The following is a 26,915-nucleotide window of genomic DNA, read 5'->3' as shown; positions in this document are numbered from 1 at the left end:
CTTATTTTGGTGGGTTTTTTTTAGGCTCTATCTCCTAGGACCTACTGCCCTATGTTCCTGCCAAATTGTCCCCCTCTCATTTGTAGACCCCTCTACCATGGCATGCCTCTTTGTACCCCCCCCCCTTCCTCTGCTCTCACTCCTGGTTCCCCCCTTTCTGTCTTATTTCTGGGACCCCTCTTTCCTAATCTACCACCTTATCCCATTGTTCTCTCTCACTCCTGGAAACTCTCCACTCTGCCCTGTCACTTTGTCTCCTCTCTCGCACCAGGGACCCCTCCAACAAACTATGCTACCTTGTCCCCCTCCTTTCTCTCTCACTTGTGGGACATCTCCCTGTCCTTTTACTCCTAGGACACTTCCATCATGCCCTACCACCTTGTCCCCAATCCTGTGACCCCCCCATCATGCCCTGCCACTTTGTCCCCAATCCTGCCTTATTCCTGAGACCCCCTTCATCATGACCTGCCACCTTGTCCCCTTGGCCTCTCTTGATCCTTGGACCTCTCCTTTTTGCGATGTCACCATGTCCTCTCTCTCTCAGAACTCCCTGTTCTCTGCCATGGAGTCTCTGGGTTGGAATGAGAACTAAGGGAGCAATTTATCAAACCTTCTAAAGAGGAAAAGTGAAGATATTGGCCATAGCAACCAGATCGACTGGATTAGCTACTATTGGCAACACCTCTACATGTCCTGTTCTAAAGGTTAATAAATCTCTCCTAAAACGCACTGGCTTCCGAAACTTATTATTTAAGAAGACACACATAGCAAATAATGTTAAGTTGCCTACCAACAGGATAGATTTTATAAAAGGTAGCCCACAGCAAATTCTTTCTATTGGTTACAGCACCTGAACATTCTTATTACTTTTGCAGTAATACATTAAATCTAACTTGTAGAACCATGCAAAAAAAGTAATGTCATGTCAATTTTTACAATGGAAACATTAACGAGAAGAACTAACTTGTCTGGTTTGAGGTCTCTGTGAACAATGCCATAGTTGTGTAGATATTCCAGCGCCAGAACAGTTTCAGCAAAGTACATGCGGCTCATGTCAACAGGGAGAGGCCCCATGTTCTTCAAGAGAGTGGCACAATCTCCACCTAAAAAATAGAACACCTTCACTTGTAAACTAAAACATGTTTGTTGGCTTTAACAAGAATGGACCTTTTTGTGCCCTGTGATAGCTTGTGGTAAAACCAGCTTCTATTATGAATTAAGTATATCTCCTTATGATGGCACAGTGTCTTTGCTGCAAGTCTAATCCTAATGCCATATGTTGCCTATTCAAAAATGCACAACCTAACCCTACATCTAGAAACAAAATACTTGACTTAAGCCAAAGCAAAACAACTGCCAGATAGTCTTGTAGAAATTGGTAAGGCCTAGACCAGGCATGTCCAAACTACGGCTCTCCAGCTGTTGTGAAAATACAAGTCCCATCATGCCTTGCCACAGTTTTCTATTAGGGAATGCTAAAACTATAGCAATGCATGCTGGGATTTGTAGTTTCACAACAGCTGGAGGGCCACAGTTTGGACATGCCTGGCCTAGACCGCTACACTGACATGAAAATGTACCACAGATCACTGAGTGAACAGAGGAGATATGTCAGAAAGGGCCGCAGACAGGAAGTGAAATGGAAGTCACTTTCTTGATTAGACTGAATAGGATGGAGCAGCATGAATATACAGGATGAAGGGCCAGATACATCAAGCTACAAAAAGGTGATCGAGTGGAGTCATAAACAACCAGCCAATCTGCTCCTAAGTGTCATTTTTTAAACCCAGCTTGTGACATGACAGTTAGGAGCTTGGGAATATAGTTACTGCGTACCTTTCCCAGAAAAAAAATGGAAAAAAGGATAACCCTAAATTTTTGAAGAATGGATAAAAAGACATGCATGGTGACAGTCCTTTCCAACACCACCATGGTGGTCAGAAACATGTACAGTAGCAGCAGTCCGCATCATTTATGCAGCACTTTACATTTAGTTGATGGGAGCATGGTCTCAGCTACCAGTGTGAAACCACGCCCACATCATTTAGAACAGGGATGGGGAACCTTCCTCCCACCAGCTGTTGCTGAACTACACATCCCAGCATGCCCTGCAACCATTTTAGCATGGCCACATAGAAAAACTATAGCGGGGCATGCTGAGATGTGTAGTTCAGCAACAACTGGAGGGCCAAAGGTTCCCCATCCCTGCATTAGAATATGCAATTTAATGAATAATGCCACATAATGGGTAATTGCTATAGGAATAAGTACATTTCCAATAGAGGCCCTTTCCAAACATTTAACTGGCAAACACATTACATCTTTGTATACAGTGATGTACTGTAGGAGCAGTAATGGAAAAGTGTCATGTAACAGATAAATGCTTTTCCATAAATGTGCATACGTACCCTCCACGTACTCCATGACCATGCAGAGATGTCGGCGGGTTTCAAATGAGCAGAACATGCTGACTACAAATGGGTTTTCTGCAAAGGTTAGGATGTCTCGCTCAACAAACACTTGCTGGATCTGGTTTCGCAATATCAGGTTCTGTTTGTTGATCTTCTTCATTGCAAAGCGCTGTCGAGTCTCCTTGTGCCTGACCAGGTACACGGCGCTATCAGAACAGGATTTAAGGTCAAGGTATTAATATCTATTTTCCTAATGTCAAAGACAAGCGATCAGTAAGACTGTAAAAAAAAACCCTTTCAAGTGGAAATGCTGCCTTCAATTTTATTATTGAAACATAGATAGATTATAATTATTTTATTTAATTTAAAAGAAATAGTTTGCACACTGGGAGAATAAATGGTAGGGACACAGCAGGATTGTCCATTTTGGTAGCCCAGGAGACACTTTGATTTGGTTTTGTCATCCACATTTTCTTACTACGGTTCCTAGTAACCAATGTAAGAATGTTAACTATTCGTTTCTTTTTAATGTGATTTTGCATGTGAACATGTGTTTTTTTTTGTTATTTACCAGTGTTCTCATCCATAAATTGTTGTACAACAAATAGCTGGGCTATTCACTCTTCTGCATTAAGAGATCTATTACAGAAAGAAGTAGCTATGGCGACAGGGTGTATCTAATTTAAAAATGATTTAATTAAATTGAAAATATTTCAATAACCTAGTAGCAGTAGGTAATACTTATTTAATTTCAACATTTCTTTTCAACAAACTCCCTTCATACAGCATCTATATCACAAACAATAATTGTGATGTACAATATTGAATATTTTTTATCCATTTACCCCCTAACAAGTTTAAAACACATTTAGAGAGCCCTTCATGCATATTCCAATTACAGGCATCTGATTTCCATTAATAATATAACGTAAGCGGAGAGATATTATAAAGAAATGTGAAGATACAACAGTCGTGGGTGTATATAACTGGGAAGCAAAAGTGGCTACTGAAAAGGGATAAAGGAACGAATGAAACATGAAGGGATAAACCCAGTCACATGATAAAAAGATGCTAAGCTTACTCCATGGTTGAGCCTCATTCTGAATCTCATTTGTATCAGCCCAGAGTGACAGTGAAGGAAACCATTTGAAATTACTTATCTTTTTTTATAAAATAGTGGAGTATAGTTAGTAGCGCAATAAAATAATGGTGGATAGGTAGGAGCTCGTAACCTTATTTTTTAATATTATCCTAAGTCAAGATTTGGAAAAATATGAAATATAATAGAATAATGTATCTAAAAAGGTCATCCTCAATCGTTAACTTGCCTTTTTTTCCCACTATAGGATTGCTCGAATGATGTGTGTGGGGTGCCACAATATTTTTGTTTGGGGGGGGGGGGGGGGAATATCATTTAATTTTGGCATCCCAAAATTGCTGAATGTTAACCCCTCAGACACACCTGGATTTACCACACCACCTACCTAATCCAAAGAGATATCAATCTATATATAGATACAGCTGCCATCAGCTTACCCAGAAATGGGTTGTACGTGTGGCCACATCGCAGTTGCGACTGGTTGCACCCACTTGCAACTCATTCCCAGGAGCACACCCAACGTGCAATCCTATAAATCATGATGCAGACTTCACAGGGTACATTTTCAGGGGAGCTGAAAAAGGGATTGGACAAAAGATGGGAGGGGAGTGGGGAACATATGGAGTGGGAAATGCTAGTCCCAGAGGATGACTCGGCTAGTTACTATCCACACTGTAGTAGCTGGGTGCACGGTAGAGTAGAACCCTGGAGGCAGGTGGAGAAGGCCTGTGAGGAGAGAGGAGGTGAAGCAGCAGGAAAGGGGATTATCTCAGTCCTAACACTGCGGATGGCATCCGCACATCCACCCACAATCCAGTACCTACAAAGCTAAATCAAGGACCATTAGTCTACTTCGTACATAGGCCAAAATTATAGAATAAGGTCCCAAAGTTTCAAGTTGCTCTTTATCATGACTTTTTTTCCTCTTCTGCTACTTTATAGTTATCTAATCTAAAAGAAAATCTTTACACACGCACACATTCACACACACAAACTAATTTGCTGGATATGGAGTCAGGGAGCTATGGAGACAGGGATTGGAGGTTGGAGCAAATAGGGACTAAGCCATCATTTATAAGTGCTTTTAACTTTATAAGATGGAGGACTCTTTTTTCAACTTAAGTATGGACACAAGAAAGAATATTGGCATCATTTACCCGTAGGCTCCATTGCTGATAAGTTTGAGTGTTTCAAAATCACTCTCTCCTGGATTCTTTTTAGTTGGAGTGCTTGAAACATACGTCTGAAATACAGGAAGTTTATACAAGAATAAGACATCAGAACTGTATACAATGGACATTCACTAAATAAAGGAATAGAGATACGGATTTCTTTAAGAATCTTACAGATCTTACATCTTGATAGTCTTCATGATCCAGTTGTAGGGTTGACTCTGCATCATAATGATCAAGCTCAACAATTTCTGCAGACACAAGAGAGCAAAATGTTTTTTAGTATATTAAACATGGCCTGAAAACTAGGTTGGTTATGATCCCTTACAACTTGTTTCTGATTTAAGTGCAATAGCTGATACAGGTTGATTATCCCTTATCCAAAATGCTCGGGACCAAAAGAATTTTGGATAACGGATTATTCTGTATTTCGGAATATTTTTATATTTTAATGATGTTAATTAGGTATCTTACATTTATGTTGTACAAATACATCAAACACATGAAATACACACAAATATATTTGTGCATAAAGTAAGGTTTCAAAACATGAAACAAATTTTGTGTACTATCTCAGGCACTGAATTTGAATGACAAGCAATGACTTTCTTGCACATATTTAGTGGCAGTTACATATCATGTCCCCAGTAGTGCTGTTACAGATGTCCCCAGTATGCTTTAAGCAATATTTTTTTTTTTTTCAATTTCTACAATGCAATATGTAATAATATGTAATAATTTGTATAATGGATACTCAACCTGTATTAGAATTTAAACATAAAATTTGTTATTTTGCCTTACACACTTTTTTTTTTATTACAATGGGATGCAAAACAAGCATGGTCTGGCTTTAAATTGACAAGCTTAGCAAAGCGGCACTAAAATCTAAGAAACTTTTTATCCACAAGATTCCCCCTAACCAGGGCCCTAGACAAATACTGAGCCGAATCCCTGTGCCTCCACGCACTCGTCGATCTGGTAAAACAAGCCTTGGGAGTCTCAAGAACAGAATGTCCATCCCCACTGCAAACCTGTAACTGTAAAAATAACCCACCAGGAAGGGCTGCTAAGAAGTCTCATAACTCTTTTTCTTAGAATTACAGAGGATCAAGGGATCATCTGTCTTGCGGACATTACGTAAATCCTCTAAGTCCTGGTCACATCAAATGAACTAGTCCTGGAGACCTACAGTGGTCTAAGGCCAGAAACACAACATCCTGATTGATGTGAAAATGGAAAAACCCTTTAGCATGAAAAGTAGTCCTGGAAATAAGGACAGACTGAACCTTATGGAAAAGGTAATTTACAGAATAGATGGAGCTACAGTATGAAACAAACATACTGAGCAATGGACATGGCTAAAACTGGCAGGTGAGCAAAATAAACTCTGAATGAACTATATGGCTTAAAGGGACGATCCTGGAGGTTTTCAGAAAAGCACGTTGTTCAAACAATTGGTATGTCCGCAGTGAAGTCATTAAAGCCATATCCGAGTAACGCAGGTGAAAAAAGCACCTTCGCTTAAACAGTCAGGCCTCAGTGATGGTGCCAAAAGCAGGCCCATCATCATTTCCAGAATGTTTATGTATTATGCCATCCATAATTAGACTACAGCTACCAGGATCACTGGAATGCCTTTTGTTTTTACTTACTTTAGTAGCCTTGAGAGAATTGCCATCAGAAGGTAAAGGAGATGAAACGTAATCTTGTTCCCAAGGATAAAGGGAAAATTATACAAAAAGTTCTAGGGTGCCAACATGCACCCTAGAACTTTTTGTATAATTTACCAGAAGCAACTTGGATCTCTTATCTTGGCACAGCACTTTTGCTGCTTGCGGGCGGAAAATCCATTTATTGTAGTTGGGAAATTCTGCCACCAATTTGACTAAACACTGACAATACTGGCATGATGACATGTTTGCTAGCCAACAGGGATTCAACGGTGTAATGGGTAGATTGCTATCTGTGACAAAAACAACACTAACAATAGAAAAGAAGCCCCAGACTGACCATCTTCTAGGGAGGAGTAAATTTGTAGTAAAACATTTTATACATTAATTTTATACATGAACATTGGGGTACAGAATGTAGAAACAGGGTGTTGGTGGTACAAGAGTATAGTTGGGGGTATGGGGTGTCTGTGCGTGAATGTGACTGATTGTGTGTGCGGAGGGGGGGTGGAGGGGACATACAAAAAAAAGGAGGCAAAGGATGGCAGGCATATGTAGAGCAGAGAGTATTTCACCTTTGATTGTGTGTGGAGAAATGGAAAACATGCACTGTTGGGGGTCCTTGAGAACTGAGGTTGAGAACCACTGCTCTAGGGTCATTCCATGCCATATCTAACTTTTTAACCTGATAGTCTCATTTGTTTGTGAAATTTGGTAGGATAAACAGAGTTACTTGCATATGAAAAACGTTAGCCCTCACCGATACACATTGTTCAAGCAACAGGATTGCAAACATGATGAAAAAAATGTTAACATTCTTTGCATGCAATGTCAAATATATATATATTTTTTTTAATCATAAAGTTCTATAGTGATCATTCTGCTATCTTTGAAAACCCTTGCAGTTCCTGTTCCCTGCCTGGGGAGTCACTGTCTGCTGTGGTGTTTCTAGCACAGGTCTGGATTGCATATTAGTGCTGATATACAGACCAAACTGTGCTAGAAGCGCTACAGAAGACAGCGACACCCCAGGCAGGGAAGATGAACTGCAGGGGTTTTCAAAGATTGAGGGTGCTAGAATGAACACTAGTTCTACCACAATTGGAAGCTAAGGAACCATAGTTTTCATAAAAATTATTATATTTAAATATTGACTTCTACATTTCATGATCACATGATGTAACCTTTGACCTTAAGTATCTTAAAAAATGTGTCTACTTTACTTTTTTTGTACATCGAGTATGTTTTAATAAATTCTTTCTTTAGTATAAGTTTCAATTTGGGATGCCTTAGGGAACAGGTGTAAAAGAAAAGCTGAAAATTATACATAAAACAATTAATAAAAGACCCGATTGTTATTATGAGATTTTTGTATCATACAATGATCTATAATGCTGAAACATAGAAAGCCCTGGGAAGTAATGTGACCAGCAGAACATTCAAACTTAAGGGGGTATTCAATGTGTGATCACGGCTGTCGAACCCCGCCGACAGCCGTGATCAAGACCCATTTGCGGTCAGATCGACCGCAGAACGACAGGTGGGATTCAATGTCCCGCCTGCCACTCGGCGCAAAAGGGGGCATGGCCGCGAAAATGGCCGTGGATTGTCGATCTGCGGCCCAGATAATGACAATCCACGGCAGGTATCGGCAGAACGAGCCCGACAGCTTCTGAAGTCAGGCCCGTTCTGCTGTGATCCCTCATCAATGCTGTCGTTAATGACAGCATTGAATAGGGAGCTGCCGCTATTTCCCATTCAGGAAATAGCGGCAGCAGATTGAATACCCCCCTAAGGCTTAATTGCCAATGCAAATATTATGGTGGAAAAACGGCACTCATGCCGTTCCCATTAGAGAATGAAAAAGTTAAGGAAAAGAAACCTTTGTTAAAAAGCCGTGAGGTAGAACCTTAATGTAAGATCATTTTAGAATTTAAATATCCCCTTGTAACCCAAGCCTGGAAAGTAACTGCCACATATATACAGCCAGAGTGTTGTCTACACAATGCATTTTCCCTGTAGAAAGAGAAGCAGGTATGCAGCATGTGGGTATACATTTGGATTACTTTTAACTGACAATTTATCCATGTGATTCTGTGGTCTGCACTGTTTCAAGTACATGGGATCTGAATCATTGGTGGGGAACTGGATTTGATCAGAAGATTAACCAAGTAGGAAATGATGGCCACTTTCCTGGAAAGTAGCAGAGTAGCCTTGGGCTCTGCAAAGAATTATGGACCGGTTGCCAGACAAAATTTGACAATGCAGGAAATTCAAAGACTTATGCAAGAAGGCATCAATCAAAAAGGGACCACCACATAACTCTGGTTTTCTAGACATCAGATGGATTAGAAATGGATCTTGACCAAGCTTGTTTGGTCACCTCAGATGTGGCAAACATGGCCATGTTCCTCAAGAATGGCTCCATCTACCATAGAGGTCTCTGGTGGGACTCAAACTCTCTAGCGTAGGCCTCAACCACAACCTAACATCATGGTGTTTTGTATACCCAATGAACCCTAAGATCTTGTTAATGATGGCATATTTAAAAGAAAGCCCCTTCTCACATTAACTAACTAAACTGATGTTCCCTGTGGACACAGGGTATAGAGGGACTGGTGCTCACACAGCTAGATCCACCACTAAAGGAAACGCTATATTCTCTGCAAGCACCCTCACCTTCCAATGGATCTTTTGTGAGCCCCAACTGGCTGATAATGTAACGTGGAATGTCGGTCTTTATTCCCTGGCCCTCCTTAGCATGACCTTCGGCAGCTTCTAATAGATGGTAAAACTGCTCTGGGTCAAATTCCTAAAAACACAGATAAAGTACACCATTAAAATTACACTTATCATTTACACATACTGAGAATAAATTTATTGTAGCCAACAAATCGATTTAAGAGAACACATTATTCCAACACTGGAAAAACCTAGTCAGCTTCAGAAATATTTTTTAAAAGGAGGCAAATGAAATATTTTTTAAAAGGAGGCAAATTTATGTAAAGTACAAGACAAAAATAACTTATTGTAGAGTAATTGAAAGTTTTACAAAAACAAATAACATTCACAATATATTCCCAGAGCTTATTTTAACCAGTTATGAGTAAAGATTTTTTTTTGTACATTCTATTGTGCAAAAACAGTATTTTGTTAAAACTGTAATGAAACTAAAGAAAAGACAAAATAACAAAAATGAGTGAACAAAAGTAATTATTTTTCAGGTAATAAAGTTCACTTAAGAGGTGGATATTTTTTCTAGGGTGGAGGGGGATGTATAAAGTCTTGGAGAGAGAAAGTACAAACCAAACATATTTATGAGGTTATGTAACCATATGTGCACAACAAATTGGACAAGAAAGATAAAAACGCTTCCTGGAGTTTGGAAGGACATACTTTTAATGTTTAACCGGAAACAATGTTTCTTTGTTTTACATATATGGTTAGGAAGAGAGGTAGAGGTAATGACTGCATTTACCAGACACTCAAGCAATCTTGCAGGGCGTGCGATAATCATCAGCAACTTTCTTGCTAGTTGGACAATGAATGCAACTTCCTCACTCTCTGAGCGATTGTAGGCCTGGATAAAAAGAAAGAAATCATTGAGACATTTTGGAATACTGTAAGACTGTTTTGTATTGTTTTTTACACAGACGCAACCATGTGCAATTACTACTATAAAAATTAGGTGCAACATCAGAAGCTCTGAGCTAGTGCTACAAGCAAATACTACACCCACTTGTCTATAATATAATATAGTCAAGCCCTATGTTTTGTTCTGTACCCTCCCCCACCCAAAAATGTAAACAACAAAAAAAACTTTCAATACAAACTATTAATGTTGAGGTCAGATCTCAAGCTGTCGCATTGCAAGAAGATGCTCATGTATCAATAAGATCTACAATAGAGTTTTTGCAACATTTGCCAATTCCATTAGTTTGCCTTTCTGACATTAGAAGAACACAATTAAACTCACATCTTGCAGCATCTTTTCCAGCTTTTCCTGTAACTCCACAAAATATCTAGAAGTAACAAGAGCCCCTTTCGATTTGTCAAGACAATCTCGGGCCAGTTCAATGATCTGATGGTGAATAAAGCCCAGTACGCCATCGGCAAGCGGTAAAGTCCGATTTGTACAAAGGTTTGTGATGATGTCTTCAAGTCTCTCTTCCATTTGTGCTGTAGCCTAAATAGAAACAGGTCCAGGTTAAGCATAAGCCACCAAAATAAAATAAGGGCAATTTTATACGAACATTCAACTTTTCATAAATAGCATTCAGCGTGATCTTATGGCGCATATATATTAGCAAAATATTGCAGCAATTTCCCAATTCCCCCAATGGCAAGGTCAAGGAATTAGGAAAATTAAACAAGTTTAAAAATCTAAATTCCTGAAAAGAAGAATTTCACCCAAAAAAATCACAGATCATTGATGGCCGAGGATCGGAGGATCAGCAGTTCCAGTCAGGTTGAGGAATGGGACTTGGATGGTGGTTTTGACATTCAACTACAGGGGTGAGAGGGGCTATAGTGGAATGTCAATGTAAAGACCACCAAGAATATCAAATTTGTTGGGAACATGGTTTTGTCAGGCAAAACCAAATTACTAATAAGCGCAAACTTTAGGGCTAATGGCACAGCCCTGTGTGTGCTAAATGGATTTCAGCCTAGCTCTGCTAAAAAGTTAGGTGCGGTTTGAACTTAAAACTTTAGCAGCAATTTCAAATTAGCCTCTCCATTGTTATTACACTAAGGGGGGGTATTCAATGTTTGGCATGCTCCCGAAGCCATCTCCCGATGGGGGGGTGGCTGCGGGGCCCTATTCAATTCGGTCTTCCCCGACAGCATTGAACAGCTGTCGGGCTCGTTCTGCCCAAGAAAAGCCGGATATAGGCGAGCTCACGGACGGAGCTCGTCTATTTCCACCCTCAACTCGTGGCCACGCCCTTTTCTCGCCGCTCGGGACATTGAATCCCGACCGACAGGCTCAATTCGAGCAAAGCGAGAATGGGACAGGGGCACGGCTGTAGAGCTTGCTCCCTGCATGCCCTTGTGTTCTGTTGCTCTTCTTCCTGTGAAGAATGTCTCCCTCCTGTACTTGTTAAAACCCTTGATATATTTGAATGTTTCTATCATGTCCCCCCTTTCCCTTCCCTTCAATGCTTTGAACTATACATATTAAGATCTTTTAGTCTTTCCTGGTACGTTTTGTGATGTAGGCCATGCACCATTTTAGTTGCCCTTCTTTGTACAGTCTCTAATGTATTTATATCCTTCTGGAGATATAGCCTCCAGAACTGAACACAATACTCTAGATGAGGTCGTACTAATAACCTATACAGTGGCATTATTACTTATTTCTTTCCACTGCTGATACCTCTCCCTATGCAACCAAGCATCTGACTTGCCTTCTTCATTGCTTTGTTACATTGCCTCTCTGCCTTTAAGTCCCCTGAAATAGTGACACCTAGATCCCTCTCTTCCTCAGTAGTTTCCATTACAGTGCCATTTATACTATATTTAGTCTTTGGATTTTTGAGACCCAAGTGCATGATTTTGCATTGAACTGTAGTTGCCATGCTCTTGACCATTCCTCTACTCTACCTAGATCAGGACAGGCTAACCTGTGGCTCTCCAGATGTTGTGAAACTACAAATCCCAGCATGCCTTGCCAGTTTTAACACTCCCTTATAGCAAAACTGTGGCATGGCATGATGGGATTTGTAGTTTGACAACATCTGGAGAGCCACAGGTTGGCCAGGCCTGACCTAGATCATCAATCATTTGTCTTACCCCTCCTGGTGTGTCTACCCTGTTGCATACCTTTGTGTCATCTGCAAAAAGGCACATTTTACCCTCAATTCCATTTGCACTATCACCAATAAAGATATTAAAAAGCACTGGTCCAAGTACAGATCCCTGGGGTACTCCACCTGTAACCTTTCCCTCCTTTAACTGTACTCCCTTTAGTACAACTCTCTGTTTTCTGTCCTGCAACCAAGATCTTATCTATGCATCTTAGAATCCAATCCCAAGCTGTCAAGTTTATTTAACAGTCTGCAATGTGTGACAGTGTCAAAAGCCTTACTAAAGTTTAGATAAATTAAATCTACAGCCCCACCTTGATCTTTTACTTTTAGTCACCCAGTCAAAAAAGTCAATAAGTTTGTCATACCATAGTGCGACTCTGTTAGAGCCAGATGTCTTTCTCGCAACTTAAAAAATAAATAAAAATTAAGCGAATAGGGCATGCAACCAGCTTCTGCTGATTAAACTGATATGGAGCATGCCTATATTCAGTGTGTTACTATCTGCATACAAAGGCTAGAGTACACAATTTTCCAGGAAAACATCTGGATATAATCTGTTAAATGAAATAAAAATTTGTCAAAACCAAGTAGGTGGGTCAAATGTAATATGCACAGTGAGTTATCGATTTTGGGGGGGGGGGGGGGGGGGGGTATATTTTTTTCTGTGAAGGGTAAATACCTGCTACTTTTGCATGTAGCTCATAATTACTGGACAGTTTTAATTTTACAGTGCAATTTAGATTTTAGCTTGAACACACTCCACCCCCCCCCCCCCCCAATCTAAATCTCTGTACAATTTTACATCTACCCCACCTGCAGTGCAACATGATTTTGCAGTTGCTTGCTTTTTTGCTTTATTTATACCACCTTTCCAACAAATATCCATGTCTGACTAGAGTTCAGCACATGGTTAAAACCCAGGTCAGACCCAAGGTCACTCAACTATAGGGACCCTTTTATACTGAGCCATGACTTTTACCCAGCAATAAACCTTGTTATTGTGGGAGTGGAAAAATGGTATCACAATCATGAACTTGGCCCTTTATCTTTTTACACTGCTTGGTAATGCAGATTGGAATAAATGAAGTATTTTAATCTAAGATGCATATTAAACCATACATTACAATTGGTATGGTAGAGAAAAGGTACGGAACAGCCTAATGAAAATTGCTAGTTTAGTATACACTATTCAATTATTCAAAGTATTAAATTCAGCTCAGTAATATATAGCCTTGTGTGTATATTATCACCAATGAGATGATTTTCTCTTGCTCTAATCAAAACAAAAACTAGTCAAATGAATGATTCTCCTTTTGGCTAAGCTACTTTCAAGCATGAGCTTACACAACTGTGGTCTTTGCAGGCAGTGTTCCAATTGCACAGAAGAGGAAGCTGTGTGCAGGACACATTTGCACATGAGCTAGGAGATTGTAACCATTTGATGGGAAACAGGAATTGCTGGAACAGCTATGTTGGGTTGAGTAAGCATTGTTTATTTTAAAGATCTTATAAGGCAGGGATGTCCAAACTCTGGCCATCCTGCTGTTGTGAAACTACAAGTCCCATCATGCCTTGCCACAGTTTTGTTATTAGTGAATGCTTAAACTATGGCAAGGCATGCGTAGTTTCAGTAACAGCTGGAGGGCCATAGTTTGGACATGGCTGTTATAAGATATATTTGTACAAGGCTACACAATTATAAAACTATTATAAGGCTATTTTAATGAATCTGGTGTGATATTTCGGTACTCTGCCTTCTGGCTATACTTGCCAATTTTACATTCAACAAATCTAATAGTACACATTTTTATCACTGTATCTAGCTGCTGCCCTTTTTTATGGTACAGATTAATATCTAACTTCCGTTGAGGAAAACCAGAAAACTGCTCATTCTAAATATTTCTCCCCAAAAAAGTGGGAAGTGAAAAAAACAGGTATAGTTTTTTTTTATAGAAAGACCCCCACCTCTTCCCCCAATACAATTCGTTTCAGTCTTCACAGTAGAAATATATTGTTTCACAGTCAAAAGACAAAAACTGTACTAGGTAAAGACTACTGTATGTAATGGCAAAAATAAATCTGCTTCATGTTTTGATTCAACATAAAGGAATATCTTACGTGAGAGAAAAAAATAATCTTTTCTTGGTTTATTTACATTTTCTTTGGAAATAGATATATACAGTATACAACATTTACTAACTTACTCACCTTAGGGAATCTTTCCTTGTAAACATGATTCATCATAATGATCTCGTTATCAAAGTTCATAGATGAACGACCAGGGCTGAAAGATAAAACCAACATACTTTATATACATGAAGCAGTTTTAAATAGCAGCTTTTGTGCTTCCTTTACCGCTCACCTTATAGTGAACAGATATTTATATTTGTGCATCATTCCATTGACCTTGGGTAATGGGGGCATAAATTGCAATGACAGGAGCTTGGGTACTATACATTAACCGAAAAAAGCTCAAACTTATACTCGATTCCTCACTGGCTATTGTGGCCCCTTAATACTGGTCTGTCACAGCCAGAAAAGGTATTTCAGGAGTACAGAATGAGAATGTTGAGAAAAAAAACATTCTCTTGTTATACCAACAATCTTAGGGGTTTATTCTAGTTCATTCTTTCTGACAAAATCCTTCTTAGATGGACAAAACCATGTGCACTGCAGGTGGGGCAGATGTAACATGTGCAGATAGAATTAGATTTGGGTGAGTTATTTTGTTTCTGTGCAGGGAAAATACTGACTGCTTTATTTTACACTGCAATATAGATCTCACTTTGAAGAAAAACCCCACCCAAATCTAATTCTCTCTGCACAAGTTACATCTGCCCCACCCGCAGTGCACATGGTTTTGTCCATCTAAGAAGGATTTTGTCAGAAAGAATGAACTAGAATAACCCCCTAAGGGAGGATAAGAGTAAAAGAAACATTAGACTGAGGCAGCACAAAGAAACACCAGAAAGAGAGAGAGAATACCCAGTGTCATGGTTAAGACTGAACATAGACCACCTTTGACTAAATGAAAGGAAAGATCTGGCAGACATTGCTCCAAAACCATCCTAGCTACAGATAGCGCAGGCCTTATGCTTGCTGGCGAATCGCCAGCAGCATGCTGCTGGCGATCCGCCAGCAACACGGCGCGCCATCTGACTGAGACGCGCGTGCGTCCCCCACGCACGCGCGTCTCAGTATCCGGGCGGCCGGCCGGCGAGGCGGACGCAATACTGTCCGCCTCCCGCTCGAGGGGGGCTGGGGGGACCCGAGGAGGCTGTGGGGGGGTGCGGGCGCCCGGTGTGGGCACCGGGCGACCGAGGGCAGCACCGTCGGAAGGGGACGCGCGCGCACCTCGTGCGCGCGCGTCCCCTTCCGACACACAGATGGCGCGGGAGCAGGGAATGGCGATGCCATCGCCATCCCCTGCAAAGATGAGCCCGGCCCCATCTGTATGGTGATAGCTAACAGAAAAGAAGTCTACCATATAACTTCTCTTCAACATCGAACCAATTGAGGCACATGCAATGCCAGGCCAACGGTGATGAATATAGAACTTCTCTTTATACTTTCATTTGTTTAATTTATTTAATATAAATATAGATACAGGTTGAGTCTCCCTTACCCGTGTATTCCAAAAACCTAAATATTTCAGAATACAGATGGAGCGCCTCTCTTCCTTGGCTGGGATGCCAGAATGTCCTCGCAGGCGCTCCATCTGACTGGGACGCACGTGCGTCTCACAGGCACGCACGTCCCAGTTTCAGGACGGCACCGCTGCGGGTCCCTGCCCGTCTCCACTTCAGGGAGACGGGCAGGGATAGGGGGGGCAGCGGGGCGGTGAGGGGCACCGGGGGATGCAGCGGAGACCCGTAGACAGCTCCATAGCAACTGGGTGCGTGAGCATCTCGTGCACATGCGCCCCTGGCGGGAGCTGGCGATACTATGGCCAGCCCCTGCAAGAATGAGGCCGGCTCCATCTGTATTTAGTTTTTTTTTTTTTTGTTCCCCTTTCCCCACCTCTTTCTTTCATACTTACCTCGTCCAACCCGGTGTCCATCGGAATCCTCTTCAGCGACATCCCCGGTCCACACGATGCATTGTGCTGGTGATGGCACTGGCACAATGCACGCCTTGGACCCGAGATGCCGCCGAAGAGGATTCTGAAGGATGCCATGGACATTGGGGGACCTAGTAAGTATGAAAAAAAACAATAATCCAAAAACGAAAAAAATCCCTTATCCAAAATGCTTGTGGTCCCGAGCATTTCAGATAAGGAATAATCAACCTCTATATTACTACTAGACCATATACAATTTATTTATCTGGTCAGAAAATCTATGTAAATGGTGTTCTAGCCATTGCCAAATGACCTCGCAACACAACTCTTTCATTCTGGGTTTAAATTGCTCCTACAATGTTCTGAGCTACAGTTTCTTGTACAGTAGGCTTATAAATAGTTATTTTAAAAAAGGGGGGGACAGGACAAGTTCTTAATCATCACTATAAATGTATGGAATAGCATTTTTTTTCTCAGAGAAAAGTCCAAACCTCTAACAGCCATTACCAGCAAGGTTAATGGCTTTAACCAGCAACTGGATCATATATTATATTATAGTAAGGCCATTTTTATGCACTTATTTTGTTTAAGTTACTTTTTGTAAATGCCAGTTCCTGACCTGAGGCTTTGGGAACGAGGGCGCATGCATGGTGAACGCCTGCCCTCTTCATCGGTGATGCTCTCCGTGCTGCGGAAGTGTTTGGAGAGGAAGTGTAGCTCATCTGCAGTGGGTTGGAAGGGCAGCTGGTGCAGTCTCTCTTGGGAGGAGGAGGAAGACTGCAGAGACATATACACACACATTAACAAGAGCCTGATGAATACTACAAACAAAAGAGTATTATGAACTATTCTGCAAGCCCATGAGATACAAAAGTTATTAATTTATCTCCATACACAAATAAAACAGAAAAGTTGTCTAATGGTGTGTACACACAGTAAGATTCCTTTGCTATTCGACTTGCTATGTAATCTTTGCTAACTCATGTGCTATTTACATACAATTCATGCTATCTACATTAGATTTGCACTATATCGTCATTGCTGCCCTGTCAATCTGGGTTTCGATTTGTGCTGTCCCAGGAGCGCACATTGGGATTGTAAGGTAAAAAACCTGTGCGATCTGTATGCGATCCCGATGCGATTTTTACTATATAGGCAAAATCTCATGCTGGATTGTACCGTGTGTACACAATATAAATGTTGCTGTGATGCTTTATTTATGCTATGGTCATATCAGGGGGAGACAAATTATAACACACACATTTTTCATAGTTATGGCTTGGCATTTGCAGATTATATGAATGCCACTAGCAGGGAAGAGGCATTTGACACATTACTGTAATTTTCATTGAACATGCAGAACCGATATCCCCAAGTATCAGCCTTTGTTTGTAGACCCAAAACTGTGTCATAAGGCTGCATTTCCTCCCATATACTGTATACATAGAGACGTACATTTTTGTAATGTCAGTTACACAATACCTACATCTTGGGCAAAAATTCAAAAACTTTGTTTTTAATAACAAAGTCAGAAAGTAATTTGGATATTAGGACATCGTGGTTGTACTAGAATAACTAAAAACCCATTCTCCATCAATTATCCAATTTTGAACAATGTTATACTTTACAGTTTATATATATATATATATATATATATATATATACATATACACACACACATACATATATATACATACATACATATATATATAGCAAAATACAGCCAGAGTTATAGTTATCAGTCTGATACAGTAGTTGTAAAACCATTCTCAAGGCACCATAACAGTCAGGTTTTATTATTTGTGTTCAAGCACGGATCTCCATAAACTTGGTGCCTTAACAACAGAGTTTTGGAACTATTGGTCTAATAATAAAATACATAAGCGTGCTACCGATAGAGTTGAGCTTGGAGTGTTGGTTCCATATCCGGATGAGGGGAGAGACGCCAGGGACCATCTACGCCCATCAGCCCTGAAAATAACGTAGACAACTACTTACAAATCTGGATGATTGGAATTCCAACAAATCAAATTAATTATTAATGAATATTACCTGTCAGTGCGTGGTCCATGACTGCGAGCATCAAAGGGTTTAAAGTGCAAGAAAAGAAAAAAGAAAAGCAAGACATCAATATAGTCTATAAAGACCAGCAGTAAACTGCAGAAAAACTAATTAGCAAGTAAACAGAAATACAAACGTAATATGTGGCCATAAATAAATCATAATTCAGTTAGTGGTTATTGGTGGGTACAGGCCATTTCTAGGCCATTCCCTAGTCTCTGTCTGCTGGAGGCAATGGGGCAAATGTATTAAGCCTTAACAAGAGATAAATGCAAGGGTGATAAAGGGGGGATGCTCTAACATTCGCGCCCCCTTACCGCCGCACATTGCCGGCTACCGCTAACATAATTATCGCATATGCTCTAAAATATGCGATAATTATGGCAAAAGACAGCTCTTGCGTTAAGAGCTGTCTTTTGTGGTGAGCCGGCGACGTGCGGCGGGTCCCGTCGGCTCCCCCCTGCCTCCCTTACCCGGCTAATTTTGCTGCTGCTGCAGGGGGGGGGGGGGAAACACTCTCCTCCTCCCTGCACCTGGAAGATGATTTTCAGTGCAGGGAGGAGGTGGTCACATGTCCGGGCATCACATCGCTGTGCTACCCGGACACAGGTGAGGTGGGGTCGGAGCAAGTCGGCGGTGGTCGGTGTGGGGTGGGTCGTGTTAAGAAGCCCATAGGCTTCTACGGGGTATCGCCAGCTTTTGCTGGCGATACCCCCCCCCCCCCGCAGCGAAAACCCGCCGTGCATTTCTGTTTTAGAGAATCTCCCCCAAAGAGAGCTAAACACCCAGCCAATCACCTCCTAACTGCCATGTTACAGGCTGTGTTTGAAAAAAGTCATTAAGGAGCTGATTGGCTGGATGTTTATCTCTCTCTCTATCACCCTTGCATTTATCTCTGGTTAAGGCTTAATACATCTGCCCCACTATTCCATGCGGTCTGGGCTGACTGCTTGAATTCATACTCAAAATGTCCCTCAAAAACAGCCATTTACTAGAGGCTAAATAAGGTGTGAACAGGGGGGGGTGGGGGTGGATTCAGACTGTGTCAGATGCTGCAGTGGCGCCATGAAACTCCTGACAAGGAGTAGGCAGTGGTGGCTTAAATTGTAAAGCTGATGAAAAGGAGACTCTGCCGGGGGAGCCGCAGGGGGAAATAGCATACTCCTGTGACCATTAGGGGCTGAACACGGGAGCGCGCACCCGGCCATTTATCGCCCACAACACATACAAATCACTGGCAATATGGTTTCTCAGTGACTATATTGCCAGCGATACATATGTGCTTAAAATAGTGTACAAAGCTAATGGCATAATATTGTGCAAAGGGCTTTTTATTGTGTCGGGCAAAATATGGTGTAACGGCAATATTGTGTTTGTATAAGGTAGTCTTTTCTTGTAAGCCGGGCCCATTGCAGCAAGACCACACCCCTTTTTATTTCATTTTTAGAATGTCTATGGGGAGGTGGGGGTGCAATTTTTAGTGTTCAAAATGGGAACCAAATGCTCCAGAAACGGCCCTACCTGGACAAAAATGTCTACTATAGTAAGTGGATGATGATGTACACCAGTGGTCCAGGTTTTATGGCTATCACTTCTTATTCACAGGCTGACAAATTAAGTCACCCGTGCCTAAGCTTGGATGGCCATAACACCTGGACTGTTGGTGTTCCTTGAGGACCAATGATGTAGCCTTGATATCTGACAGTGAGAGCTTTTTCATTACTTTTCATTGGTTTAAATATTTGGATTTAGAAAACACTTCATAAATTAGCACAACTATACAATAATTGCTGGCTTATATAAATATGTACAGAATTATAACCGACTAATGCAAAATAAGTGTGCCGGCTTATCTTTCCTATGATCTATGTAGAAACTCTTGAATAGATCAAAACTGTTCCTGAAATCCAACTACCCTTCCTTGATGGAAGCTCACCTACTGTACTTTATATAAAGCTATGGCTTTGGCCCAAGGGTGATATTTGGAAAAGTCAGATACTCTTTCTTTAAAAATATAAAATTACAACATCCAGAGTCTCAATCAGATTTGCTAAATTTAAAATACAGCTTATTTTTTAAGTACATTTTAGATTTTGTTTATGGAGAGATATAGATATTTATTTTAATAGGATAATGGAATAAATATTTATTTTTAAACCATTACATGGAGAACATTTTTTTGTTATGTTAGGGTAACCAGAAACCCATTTTATATAGTTAAACTAGACATAGCAGGAAGAATGTAGACCTTGTTACACCGACACCCAGCACTATTTTAAACACATGACACTATTATGTAGCTGCCTAAATCAGAAATTCTTCTTGGAACCTTACTCCTGCCATCTGTATATTCCAGACCATTACTGAACAACAAATGCGGTGATCCTGTCACCTGTTAGATCAGGCATGTCCAAACTGTGGCCCTCCAGCTGTTGTGAAACTACACATCCCAGCATGCCTTGCCATAGTTTTACCATTCCCTAATAGCAAAACTGTGGCAAGGCATGATGGGACTTGTAGTTTCACAACAGCTGGAGGGCCATAGTTTGGACATGCCTGTGTTACATTGTGGATGCAATCAGGGCTGGATTAACTATTGAGCAAAATAAACACATGCTTAATTCATTGAGAGGGGGCGCGACACCACAGAAAGTTTTCATTGCTAGATTTACCATTGACAATATGGTACAAAACTGCAAATGGTGCAGCTGAACCAGATTCCTCAAAAAGAGTCTACCACAAATAAAAAATAATGACCAAAATAGTAATTATCGAGGTTAACAATATACACTTATCTTGGTAATACAGCAAAATTAGAATACTAATCGTAAGTATAAAATAAGATTTGTTTTCAGGATCTGATCAAAAGACTTTGCAGTCAGACAAATCTTTTCAAATATAAATAAAGTGGAGGTATACAAAAATAAACATTTTCCATCAAAATATTGTTATTTTGGATCCGCTATATATATGGGGCACCAAAATCTTTTAAGTGAATAAGGCCTCTAATACCCCTTTCACACCGCACTTGTTAAACGGTATATTGCCGTTTTTTCCCAATTCAAAACGTTTAAGGCTGCAGTGGGAAAGTGCCAGAGTTGATTTACCGGTTAAAGATAACTGGTATTACAAAACGTTTAAAAAGCAGAGTCCAACACGTTTCAGAGCCGTTTTTTATGCAGTGAGAATGGCCCTGAAACGGTATTTAGTAAAAACAACAGATTACAGACCTGTGATAGGCTGGCCCCTGCATTCTGCCTTGAAACGTGTTCAGGGGATTAAACGGGTTGACTGATGTGAATGGTACTTAAATGGTATTTAAACTGGTAATCTACTGCAAGGTGAAGGCTCAGACCCGTTTTAAATACCGTTTAAAGATACCGTTTTTAAAAATGTTTTGGCAGTGTGAAAGCGGTATAAAGGTCGTAATTTGGCCCAGAGTGCTATGCTAATAGTATGAAGACAGAAACTGATTAAAGTATTTGGCGCTTGTTCTTAAACTTAGATTATGTGTATGGGGGGGGGGGGGGGGGGATATGTACAGTATACTATAGATCCACGTACATTACCAATGAAAAATGTGGCACTCCCACATCTAGGGCTACAAATATAAGCTGCATAAGCTGAAAATATATTCAAAACAATAGTAATGCGGCATGTCGCACGAATGGAGGAGCGACAAAGCAGGTGTCTCTTTCAGGCTTCCTTCCTTCTTCAATAAATGCAAGGCTTCAAGCAGTAGAGCCCGCGATACAAAGAAAATGTTTTTCTTTGTTCTTAGCAAAAGTGGCAGGAAATAATGCATAATGCAACTACATGTAATATAACTTCAATGTATTGTTTCAGCTACTGTTCCAACTTTTTTCAGCTATACATCAATTGCTAAGAAGCTGTAGTGTGGATAGAAACATTCCACTAGTACAAGCAAGAGTTATCCAAAAGAAGGATTCTCAATAATTAGAAAATCCTGATATTTTTCGCTATATTCATTGCTGCCTCTTTCTATATGTCTGGAATACTACAGACACTGTGCAATTATAGGAAAGCACCATTATATCATCACTCAGAAATAGATACAGTGTTTCCCCTGCTAAAATTAAGCATATAACCTATAAGAGCAAAGTTCTGCAGCATTAAAATATTTCCACTCAATCTGTGTAAACAAATACTAGGTTATCTTCTCATGTAACAAATTTAAACTACACATTTCGAAACATGAGTGCATCAGTGTTCCTATTAAGCAGTGTTTTACAAAGCATATATTGCTTTGTTTGTTTGTTTAGTTTATTTTTATTGAATCATTCAATATCATTTTCTATTTATTGACCCTGAACTAAAATAGTGTGCACAATACAGCTACATATAAGACATCAATAACGCAAAACGTTGTTTCTTTTAAACCTGCATGGTTGAAATATCCTGCAATTTCTTTATTTAATAAGAAAGAGGATGTCATTTATATACAGTAAGCCAGGTATTCTTTTAGGGGAAATCTGGGAGTCAAGAAAGAATGTACTCTACAATATGTGTCACAGTAGCTAATGAATTGCACACTCAAGGATATGGTTTTCCTCCCAAAAAGGCATGTGGATGACAGGATTACCACCAACACATCAGCTGATTACCCTATAAGGAACAATTCCTAATATAATAAACATTGAATAATCAGGATACCCCAAAATTATTCTGAGACCGCACTTTGGGTCAGGCACTGTTAATAGAATATTCTGGAATAGTTAAGATCAGTGATTCTCAAACTTGGGGTTCTCAAACTTGGGGGTAGATGTATGAAGCAGAAATAAGGGAGGAAAACTGATAAAGTGGCTGGTACTTTGGGGGTTATTTTGGTTCACTCCTTCTGGCAAATTCCTTCTTAGATGGACAAAACCATGTGCACTGCAGGTGGGGTAGATATTGCAGCGAGAGTTAGATTGGTTGGGGTTCTACTTCAAAGTGAGATCTATATTGCAGTGCAATAATAAAGCAGTCAGTATTTTCCCTGCACAGAAACAAGATAACTCATCCAAATCTAATTCTATCCGCAGATTTACATCTGCCCCCCCCCCCCCCAGTGCACATGGTTTTGTCCATCTAAGAAGGAATTTGCCAGAAGGAGTGAATCAGAATAAGGCCATTTATCACCGGTCAATCAGTGATATCAGAATACACTACATATAACAAGGGATAAGTGATCAGTGCTATCAGACTACACTACATATAACAAGGGATAAAACTATTAAAACCTAGGTTGAACTCGATGGACGCAAGTCTTTATTCAGCCGTATCTACTACGTAACTCTACTATGTAACTATGGGCAGATTTATTAAGCTTGGTGAAGTGATAAACTGTTTGCTTTTTATCACCGGCCAATCAGCTCCTACCTGTGAAGTTACAGGCTTGGTTTGAAAAATGACAGGAGCTGATTGGCTGGTGATAAAAACCAGAGGGTACTTGTTTCCTAGCACGGCGCCCATCGCATCCCATAAGGCATACGATGCGATGTTACGAGATGGCACCCGATGTTATACGATTTTAAATTGTATACCATCGCATTGTATGCCATATACAATGGTATACGATTTAAAATTGAATAAGCACCCTAATGGGTGTTTTCAATGTTAAATATGCCCCCTATAACATTATTAATTGTATAAGCACCGTAATGGGTGCTTACAATGTTAAAAGCACCACCACGCCACCCCACTATCAACGCCAACCCGAAGCGTGGCAAGCGTAGCGAGCCCATGAGTGCGGCGGTACGCATCCTCCGACCTTTTCATACTCCCACTATCCACGTCGGCGTGGAGTTGATTTAAGATAGTGTGGCGAGTGCAGCGAGCCACCGAGCCCGAAGTGTGGCGAGGTCACCTGTGGATCTTTGAAATGTGATAGTTGGTGAAATGCCTGTGCTCTGCTAGTTGACATGGAAAACATGAACCGTGTGGGGTACTGAGCACTTAGCAGAGGTGGATTAAGGCTTTGGGGGGCCCAGGATACTTGACACAGGGGGGCCCTAGGGTATAAGTCAGTCATGTCTAGCACTCTAACAACCATATAAAAAATCTTGAACAGGTGCCCCCACAACAGAGCTGGTCTGCACAATATAATATCGTAAGTGTGGCACTCACATTATCCTCAATCGTTTGACATCAGAATCCCAATTGCTAAATGTCTGACAGCAGGGGCGTAGGGAGGGCGGAGCACAAGCTCCGGGCACCGAGACATCAAAGGGCGCCAGAGCCGTGCAGCTAACTCCCCGCTGTGCATGGCTGAGCTCAGCTGCCCTGTCCGCTGCTATTAAGTCTCCCACTGGACCACTAGCCAATAGGCTCTTGCGGTCAAACAGCCATTCAGGTGCAGAATTGATGGCTGCTGGACCGCAAACACGCCTATTGGCTAGCGGTCGAACATGAGACTTATTTGAAAATAGCTGTGGACAGGGGAAGCTCAGCCGGGCAGAGCAGGGAGCGGGCGGCATGAAGTCCCTTGGCATCGAGCATGAAGTTTGTTATATAGTATGCAATGGGCATTACAGTTTGTTATTTAGTATGTAATGGGCATCATGTGTGGCCTTATGTGTAATTGGCATTGCGGCATATGGCTTTATGTGTAATGGGTATTACATAATTCGCTAAAATGTGCAATGGGCTATACGGTGTGTGGTATAATGTTAGGCCGTGCCCCGCCTACTACAAATCGGGGGGGGGGGGGGGGGGGGGCGTGAAACATGCCCTTGCTCCGGGTAGCGTGGCACCTAGCAACACCACTGCCTGACAGTCAGGATACTGACTTCAGGGGCTATTTTCCCTCGTGGGGGACCACAACCTAGAACAGGCAGTGAGCACAGCGTGCCACTCAGCCCAGATCGTGGCGAGTGCAGCAAGTTGGACTACTGACAGTGGGGATTCTGATGTTGGAGAAACGTCTGTCAGAATCCCGACTGGCAAAAAACGCATACCACACCCCTTTTAGCAGCCTAACTTTAAGCCTCCTCCTCGCCACAGCCTGACCTGAACTCCTACACCCTAAACCTAATGCCCCTGCCCTGCCACCTAATTCTACATTCAAAGTGCCTAATATTCCCCCCCCCACTGTAAATTCCCCCACAAGTGCCTAATCCTAACTCTTTAACCAGTCCTACATAATCTGGATCCAAGCTGTCAGAATTCTGGCATCGGTATCCTCATCTTTTTGTTTTGATAGCAGTCAGGATGTCGATGTTGGTATGGTGAACACCAACATGTCTGTTTTACGTCTGGCACTCCTTGTAGAAAATACAGGTTGAGTATCCCCTATCCGAAATGCTCGGGACCGCGAGCATTTCGGATAGGGGAATTTTCCGGTTTTTAGAATATTTTTTTGCAGCCATACTTACCTGTCCCCTGATGGTCCCGGGGCGTCCCTCGTCGTCCGCGCAGTCCCCGGGCGTCCACAGCAGGCCTCCGGCATCTTCTCCTGGTCTCCAGCGGTCCCAGGAATGCATTGCGCGAGTGTGCGCGCGCACCGGTGACGTCACCGGCGCGCGCGCACACTCGCGCAATGCATTCCTGGGACTGCTGGAGACCCTGGAGAAGATGCCGGAGGCCTGCTGTGGACGCCCGGGGACTTGGTAAGTATGAAAAGAGGGTAAGGGGTTAAAAAAAAAAAAAAAAATTCGAATGATTCCAAAAACCACGGTTTTTGGAATAATTCGGATAAGGGATGTCCGGATACCGGATACTCAACCTGTATTATTTCAGCCGGTGCCTTCACAAATAGGTTGTATGGCAGAGTGTAGGTGCGGCACTCACGGGCTTAATAGAAATATATACAACTCTGTGTTTAACTTCTACATTTCGATTTTTATTAAAAAAAAAACTGTCAGAATTCCTGACAGTTTTTTAATAAAAAAATAAATAAAAATAAAATTAAACGTTGAAGTTAAACACAGAGTTGTGTATATTTCTATTAAGCCTGTGAGTGCTGCACCTACACTCTGCTATATCTATATACCTATAGATCTATACACTGTCAACAAACAATTTTTCTAAATGCTGTATTAAGCCTTAAAAGGCCCATGGGAGCAGGAGCTGCTGTGGCACTCCTCCAGGACCAGCAGCCATATTTGACAGTGGCAGCTTTTCTCTGCCCACCCACACACTTGGTATGTTTAATATTTAGCAGCGTGTGTATCTGCCCCCGCTCCAACACTTTCACACAGGCTGAGCTCAGTTGCCATACCAGCGCCACATGGTGAGAGCAGTATCTTTATTTTGAGAGCAGTATCTTTATTCTGAGAGCAGTATCTTTATTTTGAGAGCAGTATCTTTATTACAGCCACCTGCTCCAGCGCTCCCTCACGCTAAGCTCAGCTGTGTGAGCTGCATTGCCAGTTGTTCTTTGTCTGGCGCTCGGCAGCGCATCCCAGCGCTGAGCTGCGGTGCCTGTCAGTGGTGTGCGGCAGGGGGCTCATTCAGACAGGGGGGCCTGGGGGTACTGTCCTCCAGTGACTCCCCCCTTAATCTGGCACTGGGACTCAGGGATAGATGTATGAAGCAGTGATAAGGGAAAAGTGAGCCAGAGGAGAAGTGGCCCATGGGAACCAAACCGATGCTCTGCATAATTGTATATTATGCTAATTATAGGTGCTAC

General features: G+C 41.5%; 1 protein-coding gene across 1 annotated transcript in view; it reads right to left on the bottom strand.

Annotated features, from left to right (window-relative positions):
- The window catches only part of MAST3 (microtubule associated serine/threonine kinase 3), a 213,563-nt gene that overhangs the window by 32,525 nt on the left and 154,123 nt on the right, over window positions 1–26,915 (bottom strand). The window contains 11 exon segments of the mRNA XM_083179223.1: window positions 965–1,103; window positions 2,409–2,617; window positions 4,668–4,753; window positions 4,866–4,933; window positions 9,032–9,164; window positions 9,831–9,932; window positions 10,329–10,538; window positions 14,371–14,446; window positions 16,842–16,999; window positions 18,115–18,193; window positions 18,275–18,295. Coding sequence (XP_083035349.1) covers window positions 965–1,103; window positions 2,409–2,617; window positions 4,668–4,753; window positions 4,866–4,933; window positions 9,032–9,164; window positions 9,831–9,932; window positions 10,329–10,538; window positions 14,371–14,446; window positions 16,842–16,999; window positions 18,115–18,193; window positions 18,275–18,295 — 1,281 coding nt within the window.

This window comes from Crinia signifera, chromosome 1, assembly GCF_055691185.1.
Source record: "Crinia signifera chromosome 1, ASM5569118v1, whole genome shotgun sequence".
Classification (NCBI taxonomy): Eukaryota; Metazoa; Chordata; class Amphibia; order Anura; family Myobatrachidae; genus Crinia; species Crinia signifera.
The sequence above is the reverse complement of the archived record's forward strand: the minus strand, read 5'-3'. Positions and strand labels throughout refer to the sequence as shown.